At 35.5% G+C, this 10,465-nt stretch overlaps 2 protein-coding genes across 2 annotated transcripts; both read right to left on the bottom strand.

Moving 5' to 3' along the window:
* Positions 1–3,965: 3,965 nt before the first annotated feature.
* On the bottom strand, positions 3,966–4,573 carry LOC145140289 (uncharacterized). The gene is made up of 2 exons (XM_079073825.1): positions 4,465–4,573; positions 3,966–4,375 (listed from the first exon to the last, which is right to left on the bottom strand). The coding sequence occupies exons 1-2, from the start codon at positions 4,571–4,573 to the stop codon at positions 3,966–3,968; spliced, it is 519 nt and encodes a 172-aa protein (XP_078929951.1).
* Positions 4,570–5,064, bottom strand: LOC145140287 (uncharacterized). The gene has a single exon (XM_079073824.1). It carries the CDS (start codon positions 5,062–5,064, stop codon positions 4,570–4,572), a length of 495 nt encoding a protein of 164 aa, XP_078929950.1.
* Between the last annotated feature and the right edge of the window lie 5,401 nt (positions 5,065–10,465).

Raw genomic sequence — 10,465 nt, 5'->3', positions numbered from 1 at the left:
ATGTGTTATTTAGCCACATATAATAATCGTGACAAACCATGTACCTGTAAGCATATTATGGTGGCGTTTTTTTAATAGTTCGTGTGTCCAAATGTATCGTTTAGCGTCAGTCATATAATGTGGCCAAATATGACCATCTGCCACGTATATGTGTTCGTTTTATCGGAAATACTATGCAATGGATTGTAATATGTCTAAAGGTAATATCTATGGCGACATGAATTGTTTATATGTCCATATGTATCATTTAGCCATATATAATAGACATGACAAACCATGTGGCTGTAAGCATTTTATGTTGGTTTAACAGTTCATGTCTCCAAATGTATAGTTTAGCCTCAGTGGAATAATGTGGCCAAATATGACCATCTGCCACATCTTTGTGTTCGTTTTATTGGAAATAATGTGTAACGGATTCTAATCTAGCTAAAGGTAATACCTATGGTCACATGAAGTGTTTATATGACCATACGTATCATTTAGCCACATATAATAAACGTGAAAAACCATGTGGCTATAAGCATTTTATGGTGGCGTTTTTTAATAGTTCTTGTGTCCATATGTATTGCTTAGCCTCATTCGAATAAAGTGGCAAAATATGACCATGTTTCACATCTTTGTGTTCTCTTTATCGGAAATAATGTGTAATGTATTCTAATGTAGCTAAAGGGAACACTTATGGTCATATTAATTGTTTTTATGACCATATGTATAATTTAACGACATGTTATAAAGGTAACATACCATGTGCCAGTAAGCATATTATTGTGGCGTATATTTTTTTATTAGTTTGTGTTTCTATATGTATCGTTTAGCCTCAGTCGAATAATGCGGCCAAATATGACCATCTGCCACGTCTTTGTGTTTTCTTTATGGGAAATAATGTGTAATAGATTCTAATGTAGCCAAAAAGTAATATATATGGTGACATGAATTGTTTGTGTGACCATATGTATCATTCAGCCACGTATTAAACATAACAAATCAAGTGACAAATCAAGTGACTCTAAGGAATTTATGGTCATGTTATAGTATATTATGTGTGTTTAATTATTAGTATTTGCCATGATGAAAGAATAAAAGATGTGACTGTAAGTATTTTATGGTGGCGTTTTTATTAATTGCGTGTGTGTCCATATGTATCGTTTAGCCAGTTACTAAACATAGCAAAACAAATGATTGTAAGTATACAATGGTGGCGTTTTTTTTAAAATTATGTGTGGGCCTATATGAATCATTTCTTTAGCCACATATTAAACGTAACAAAACAAGTGACATTAAATAATTTATGGTCATGTTTTAATAATGAGTAATTGTTTTGTTAAAAAATACATAAAAGATGTGACTTCAAGTTTCTCTAGAAGAAAAAAAGCTATCAAAGGCTAAAAAAATAAGTCTCTGTTAACTAATAATCAATCTTTCATGAGCATCAAGGACTGATTTCACTAGTTCTCAGCCAGTCCCCGAGAGCTAGTCTTACATACTCAATGTTATATGTATCTAGGATTGGAAATCAGTCCTTGATATCTGTTAGTATTAGTATCATAGAGACAAGGACTGATTTCACTAGTATCAGAGACAAGGACTGATTTCACTAGTCCCCAGCCAGTCCCAGAGAGCTAGTCTTACATACTCAATCTTTTATGTATCCATTGGAAATCAGTCCTTGAAACATGTCAGTATCAGAGGTTGAAAAATCAACCTCTAATACTATCTCGGTTAATCTCCATTATCTTTCCTTTAGGTCCTTAGATTTATGTAGTATCAATCATTGATATTTTCTTTTAGGGACCGAACATCAGTCCCTTATACAATCTCATTTAGTCTCTAACATGTTTCTTTTGGGTCGTCATTTATAGCATAGCAGTCCCCGATACAATCTTTCAAGGACTAAATATTAGTTTTTGATATTATCCCATTTGTTTCCAACATGACACATTTTATGTCATGTTAGTATGTGATACTATCCTTTAGGGACTAAATATTAGTCCCTGATGATATATAAATTGGTCTCTATTAAAATTTATCTCGATCCCCATTACATACTTACATGTCATGTGTGATTCTCTCATATGAGTTATCAAGGACCAAATGTTAGTTTCGGATACAATGTGATTTAGTCCCGAATATGATTCTTTTGAGATTGAAAAAAAAATGTGATGACCGATACGTTCAGTCTCCGATACGTTAAAAACAGAATACGATGACCGATACGTTCAGTCTCATATGTTATTTCTAGGATTAATATTTAATATCTAAGATTGATCTTCAACAATAATATTCGTTGAAAAAAGAACAAGTTTTATTTCCCATATACATTATATAACTACTAGTATATACATTGGAATTTATGTAAATACACAAAAAAAAAGTAGTATAAATAAATGAATAATAGTCGAACATCTTCAAATCTAAAAGTTAAAACGGTTGACTATAATATACTAACAACAAAATCACTAATAGTTAAAGTAGATGTGAAAATAATACCAAACTTTAAGGAAAGATCTTGACTAAGGATTTTGATATGATAGATGTGTTGTATCCTCGTGTATATGATCTTCATCTTCATTAGAAGGGCAGGGTACATTTTGAAAGTCTGAGAACTTCGAGATCATAAGCTTTGTGATTTTAGCATATTTTCTTTAGTTTTTCCAGCTTCTCCTTAATAACTTCAAGCTCTTCCTTGTTTTATCGTAGCTTTTCCTCAAGTGTTACAACACGACTCTTCATATCTTCTTGATCTTTTATAGACAACTGAGACATTTCGGGTTGTTGATGGACATTGGTAGTTCCATTCCATGTCTCCCCTGCATAGAGTAATGTTTTATGCTTTATAAAAACATTGTTAACAACCTTCTCCTTTAAATCATATTCCATAGCAGGAGTGATGATCATTACAGCTAAAATTAGTTTTGCAGGCACCCCCTCTTACTTATTTCAACTTCCCTGATGAAAACTCATAAATAAGATAAGAACCAAAAGCCACACTTTTATGAAAAGTAACTCCATTATATATTTGCAATGGTATCATTTTAGCAATAAAATAAAAAATTAACACTTTAAACTAATATTAAATCTCCTTAGCAATTAAGCATACTGAAATTACATAAATTAAAATGATTTTGAACATAATTTAGCAATTAAAAAATGAAACTTTGAAACAATTAGTTACCTAGGAGAGATTGAGATTTAAGAGGCATATGTGAGATCGTGGGGTCTGGAGTTCCAATTCTTCTTTCTGATTGGTATTGAAAGTGAATCGAGTTATGAATTCAAGATATAAATATAATGTAATGAACTAATTCCTATTTTGTAATCATGAGTGATAATTAAGAAATTGAAAGATATGTGAATTTGTATTTGGTAAGAGTTAATTCTTTTTCAAGGGGCCACGTCTCAACCCTAATATGCAATAATAAACAATCAACTCTTAGAAATATGACAAACCATGATTAGTATGGTATCATTTCAGATTTAATATTCATCGTATATCCGCTCTAAATTTCCCTCGGTGATCGTGTATTAGCACAAGATTATCATCTCCTGCAAGAATCCATGCCTACTCTCTGATGACTCACTAGTTTCTTGAAGTCTTCTCCAAGCGTGACTAAGGTGTTGTTTGTTTTTCTGAAGCAAAAATTCATAAAGTCTGCGGACCACCTCTGCAGACTTCTGCAGCAGAAGAGGTGGACCAAACGGCTGCAGACTGTAATAAGAAGCGTGTTTGTTTTTGTTAACATCTACAGACATTACAAAATTAAAATAAACTAATTTAATAAAGCGAAAATGGTTTTAAACACAGAAAATTTAATAATTGTAGTTTTAAAACATTGAAATAAATTTCATATAATCAAATTAGTCTTACAATAACATTTTGCAATAAAGTTCATACAACCAAACTTTAATAATTGTCATTCGATATTTTGCATCAATTGTTCGGCAATTTCATCCCGTAACTGGGTCATTTATTCACGGTCCGTTGCAGTACTATGTGCTGGAATCTCATCTTCATCATCATCAACGACTGCATTGTTATTCCGAACCGAGACATTTGGTTCATCATATCGTGCAAAATACTCATCACGTAGTCCCTCTCTTCTTATAAAATTATGAAGCGCAAAACATGCAAGGGTAATGTTTCGTTGTGTAACCAACGAGAATGTTGTAATCCTCTTCAATATAGGGAATCGTGCTTTCAAGACACCAAAAGCACGCTCAATGACGTTTCGAAGTTTTGCGTGTGCATGGTTAAATTTTTCTTTATTCGTTAATGCACGTCTTCGACGGAAATCTCCAAGCCAATACCTCACATTACGGTATGGTGCCATAAAACCTCGAATGTTTGCATAAGCGGCATCACAAAGATAATATTTATCTGTAAAAATGAAAAAATAAATAAATAAATAAATAAAAATCATTTTTTTTCAAACTAAGATAAAACTATTTAAATAACCATAAACTTACCTGATGGTGGTAACGGGAATGGTGCATGTGGATTTGCTAATGCTTCTGATAATATTATAGAATCGTGTGTTATCCCTTCCCAATCGGCCACAACAAACGTAAACATCATGTTGAAGTCACATATTGCCAATACGTTTTGGTAACAATCGCCTTTTCCCTACTATATAAATCTCGTTTGTTTGCAGGGACAACAGAATGTATCAAAGTGCCATCAAGTGCACCAACTGCTCCTTTGAACATCCGTCGTAGCCTCCTATTATGTCCCAGAATGTTTGGATTCAGATTAAAAGAAGTTGGTACTATAATGTCACGTGCGAAAAGCAACATTTTGTCCAACACTTCATGAAAAAACTTATGAATTGTTTGCTTTGAGTGTTGAAATCTCCGCTTGATAATCACATAACGTTGGTTATGACGTATCATCATAAAAAACATAGCCATCTTCTCCTCAACTGATACATGTTTGCTATCCTTTAACGCATAGTTTACTCTAAAATGAGCACATAGCCGGACAAATGATTCACGGGACATGCGTAGTACTTCAACACATTGTATAGGATTACGGTGAAGTAACTCTAACGTAAATTCATGTCCCGTCATTTCTGAATCGTTGTCCCGCACTCGTTTGACACCCATCTTCCAAAAGTAGTGGACGTACAAGTACATTAGAATTATGAGAAGTATCTTTTTGTCGTGATCCATTAAGAACATATTAATCAACACAAGTACCAAATAACATAAAATAAAACTTAAGTACCAACTAACATAACATAATATCATAACATAAGATTCAAGTACCAACTAACATAACATAAATCTCAAGTACCAAATAACATAACATAAATCTCAAGTACCAAATAACATGAGATTCAAGTACCAAAAAACATAACATAAAACTCAAATACCAAATAACATAAGATTCAAGTACCAAATACTACAAATAACATTCAAGTAGCAAGTAACCAAAAAACATAACCATATAGTTCCAACACATGCAATTAAAACCTAAACAACTCAAATATATAAACTTAACGAACAATATTTCCTTCCTTTAAAACTCCTAAACTTGTAGCTGTCATCTCGATCCATCCTCTTAATATTTGTGGATCATTGGGAAAATTTACCCACATCTCTCTTATATTCATAGTCCTTCCAGAAATGTGATACGCAAAAAATCGTAGAGAGTCTACTGGGCCTCACTGGAGCAACTCAAGCTTCTCTAAACATTGGGGAATTATTGGCCCTTGAGTAAAATGGTGTAGAGCTTTTTGCATCTCCAGTGCTAAATCATCAACAGTAATAGAAGCTTTAGGTGAGGCACAAGAAGGTGGATCAGGTGAGGCACTAGGAGCTCGAGGTCTAGGAGTTGAGGGTTTAGCCCTTTTGTTGGGGTAACCAGAAGGTGAAGCAGCAGAAGGTGAATCAGCAGAAGGTGAAGCAGCAGAAGGTGGTGGCTGAGTAAAATGCTCACTAGTATTATTGGAAAAGTAATCATCTTCATCTATGTTAATGGAAGGGGCGTCCATAAGCTTTACTGGTGTGACATGGAAAGAAGATGATTCATGTCCCGATGGTGTTTGGGATGTGGCATAGCTGAGATTACCAGATGCACTGTTTCCATCAAAGAGTTCTGCACAAATCTCTGGAAACAATAATGGGACGGTTTTCAAAGAAGCGGCTTTCGGATGTCCCTAAACCCAATCAATGTAACAAAAGTAATATAAGAATAAATGGAAACCATATAAACAAAATACATATAAATATGTGTGTGTGTGTGTATATATATATATATATATATATATATATATATATATATATATACCTTTTTAAAGTCCTCCCACTCCTCATTTGTGAAGTTAAAAGTATTCGTTTGTGGATTGTAAAGGTTGCCAGTTTTGTTTTTTAAGTATAACCATCATGTGTATTTGGCTTTAAGGTTATCATAGGCGTTTTTCAATTGTCGTTGATTCAAATCCACGCCATACTTTTCCTTAATGGTTGTTCCTAACTTGTGACATGATTTTTTGTGCAAACTCAAACCTTTCCTAACCACAGTTTGTACCTCTTCAATACACGTGAGCAATAAGCATTTTGTTTGCTCATTGGTCCATGTATGTTTATCTCCCATTGCTAACAAAAAAAATATGGAATACATACTTTAGCAACAAAGATTAATCATATTTCAACATAATCAACAAATAAGTTTAGTATATTCACCAACAATGCATCATGAATGAAAAACCCATATAAGCAAAGATTATACAACACAACCAACAAATAAGTTTAGCATATTCAGCGATTTAAGCACAAACTTGCATATAAGCATAAACTTGATCTCCATTCAAGAAATACAAGTGATAAGAATTCAACAAATAATATATTTGTATTATAAATTCGATCATTAGATATTATTAAAAAGAATATATTCAACAAGTAAATATCGAATCACATGGTTAATGTTTTAAGTATAAGCAATATTTACATTTTGAGATTTTTTTTATCATTCCAATGCACCATGAAGAATCGATGGTGACGAATGAACAAAAGAATTCAAATGTAATCAAGGGATTTAAAACCAACCTATGATATCACTGTTGAGAATTGATGGAAACTTAAAACAATTATTAAGAAACCAAACATCAAAGTGGAATAAAATTGTTTAATTAACAATTCCCAAAAACCGAATCCAAGTGAAATTTGGTACTCAACGACATTCAACAAAGATTTTATCATAAATCAACATTCAACAAAGATTTTAGCAAGGATTCTTCACATCTCAGCAACAAAATCGGTACTCAAATCAGAAATTTGGTACTCAACAGCATAGAATCGGTACTCAAATAAGAAATCAGAAAAAAAAACTAACATGTTGAAGACGATGGCAGTGGCTGTCGACTGGGCAGCGGCGAGTGGCGACCGGCGATCGGCTGGCAGAGTTCTTCTATTCTTCAACAGGATCGACGACGAGAAGGGAGAACGAAGATGGAGAAGGAAGATGGAGAACGAAGACAGGAGAAGGGAATGCGGCTAAAATTTTGTCCGCTTTTTTTTGTTTAGATTAGGTTAGAAGTGGTGAGAAGAGCCAATCCCAATGTTGTGTGGGGCAGAGGACGGGAAGAGGTTTTTGAGCCCGAAGTCTTTTAAAAAACAAACTGCTGCGAACTTATAAGTGTTGCACGTGTCGTGCGCCGCACAACACTAAGAGGTTAGAAGAGGTTTTTTTAAAAAAACAAACACCACCTAACTGTTCATACAAACCACAAAATTTTGTAGTTGATTCACGTCAGGAACGAAGATTGGGGGTTGGGGTAAACTTGCGCCATGTCCAGAGAGGCTAGGAGTTCAAGAACATCATATCTCGATAATGTTTTAGAGATGGAGACGTGTTGGTGGATAATGGCTGATTCGTAGCGCTTGGTTTTAAGAAACAACATATGTGAGTGAGGAGCGTTTTTTCCCTCTTTTTACAATTTGGGACATAGACGAGGTTTTAAAAATTTTGACGCGAAGACGTGGAAGAGAAAAACCCAAAATTGTTTATTAAAATAAATTAAAATTTTTAATACTATAAAAATATTTAAATCATAATAAAACATTAAAAAGGATGAAGGAGGATATGATGAGGCTAGTAAGGGAATGCATTGACGATTGAAGGAGATTTTCATAGTTATGTTTTTTTAGTCTTTTTGAATTTTTGGGGCTTGTATTGGCGGGTTTCGGGGAATGAACGTGTGTGTGTGTGTGTGTGTGTATATATATATATATATATATATATATATATATATATATATATATATAATTCGATTTTTGGGATCTGTCGGACGAGTTAAACCAATGTGGTGGTGGTAGTAGTGGGAGAGGGGTGGGGGTGGATGTGGTGATGATGATTGAGGCAATGGATGTGATGGTCGCTGAGGTGACCATGGCGGACTTTGTATATTTCGTGGTGACGAAAGACATGGAGATGAAAAATGTGGTCGTATTGGTAGAGAAGGTTGTGGTGGCAATGTTTTGTGGTGGAAGATGTAGTTGTTTAGGTTGTAATGGTAGTGGCGGTGGTGGTGGAGAGGATGGAGGTAGTAGTGAAAGAGGTGTTGGTATTGGTGGTGGTGGATCAGTAGTGGTGAAGTGGTAGTGGTGGTATTGGTTAAGGTGGAAGAGGTGGTGGTCGTAGAGGTAGGAGTTGTGTTGATGACGATGATAGAGGTAGTCGTAAGGTATAGGTGGTGCTGGTGATAGTGATGGTAGAGGTGGTGGTAAGGGTGGTTGTTGTTGGGTGACAACAAAACAAGTTAAACACTTCAGACAAAAAACAAAACAAACTTCGGTGACCTTGCGGAAATAAAACTTCTGAAAAGGTAAATCAAGTGAACACAATATTTAACGTGGTTCGGTCAAGGTGACCTATATCCATGGGCGAACGATAGACAGAGAGAGAGAGAGAGAGAGAGAGGATTTTATTAACTTCCAATAACAATTACAATCACAAACAAAAGTTACACCTCACTTGAGCTCTCAAAAAAAAGAACCTCTCTTGTTTACTAACTGCTCCAAAGGAGTGCTCTCAACCTTACAGTGATTACTCATTTGAAATTTCTTCACACCTACAATGATGGAGATATGAGTCTACTTATACTTGAGGGATCATACCTAAAACCCTAATGGGCCAAGCCCATTGGCCCATAGGCCCATTAATGGTGACAGCCAATCACAATCCGCCATGCAGCATCTTCGGGAACATTCTAGAGCATCATCATTGTCTAGGCATACTTGGATCAACATGGCACAACAAGGAATCAATGTGGCACATCATGTACCAAGATGGTCCATGATGGCGCAACAACTTCTTCATGGTGCAAAAACAACCGTAGATGGAGTAACAGGGATATAAGTGGCGCAAAAGCATCACGTAATGCACACAAACATCAATCTTGGAGCAACAACATCACCATGGAGCAACAGGCACATGCATGGTGCAACAAGGTCATGCATGGTGCAACAAGAAGCATCATGGCTTAAGGGGATAAAAAGATGACGCAAGAGGGAGTGCCAATGGCGCAAAAGCATCCCTCTTGGCCCATCCCTTTATCAAATGGCGCAACAAGGACTCATTGTTGCTCCATAACCTTCCCTAGTGCTCCAAGCCTTTTCCAAGTGCTCCAAACCTCTTCCAGGTGCTCCAAAACCCCTTGTACATGATCCGTTCCTTTGGCACTTGATATGTTCATTTGTTTGATGATCCATTCCTTTCTCAGAATATTTGTTCCTTTGACACATGCTCCAAGAACCTCAAGTGCTCCATTGAGTTCTAACTGCTCCAAATGCTTCATGAACATGATACAAATGCTCAATATTGGATAAGACTTCATACCCCAACAATCTCCCACTTGAAGGCTTGAACAACTTCATCTGCCATTCAAATTTCATCATTCTCTCAATCTTTCTCCCTCTCTATGCCAACCCCCATCCTCAAAATCTTAGAAGGGCAGCTAAAGCCATGCCTGGCTTCAACTTTTTAGTGGTAAACACCTTAGTACTTTCATCTGCTGAGTTCTCCATACTAACGACTTTCTTTAGCTTAGTAGCCCCTTTGTTCATTGTCTTGAACGCTCTGCGTGTTGGAACCAGCAATCAACACAACATCAACATTTAATACGAGGATGATGTATGAGGAGCTTAACTTCTTCAAGTAACAACTGTGATCAACCTCATGTCTTCTAAACCCACTCCTCCTCATGAAGTTATCAAACTTTAAGTACCACTGCTTAGAAGTTTGCTTCATGCCATATTGGTTTTCTTTCTTCTTGAACACCTGCTTTTTCTTACCAGTTGTAAGAGTACTTTCTGGATGTGCCTTCAAGATGTCTCCTTTCAAGTTATCATACAGGAGATCATTTGTATTCACATCTAGGTGCTCTAGATGGAGATTCGGAGGCCACTGCATTTAACATAGAATTAATTATATTCATCTTCGCAACTGTAGAATCGTCCTCTCCCTTCT

Source organism: Lactuca virosa, chromosome 9 (genome assembly GCF_052849685.1).
Source record: "Lactuca virosa cultivar CGN04683 chromosome 9, Lactuca_virosa_CGN04683_v6, whole genome shotgun sequence".
Taxonomy (NCBI): Eukaryota; Viridiplantae; Streptophyta; class Magnoliopsida; order Asterales; family Asteraceae; genus Lactuca; species Lactuca virosa.
This window is presented reverse-complemented; position numbering and strand designations above follow the sequence as displayed.

Coding starts and splice junctions, on each gene's coding strand:
- LOC145140287 (XM_079073824.1), bottom strand. CDS start 5,064: ATGACGGGACATGAATTTACGTTAGAGTTACTTCACCGTAATCCTATA.
- LOC145140289 (XM_079073825.1), bottom strand. CDS start 4,573: ATGATGTTTACGTTTGTTGTGGCCGATTGGGAAGGGATAACACACGAT. Junction 4,376..4,464: donor ATTCCCGTTACCACCATCAG/GTAAGTTTATGG, acceptor TCATTTTTACAG/ATAAATATTATCTTTGTGAT.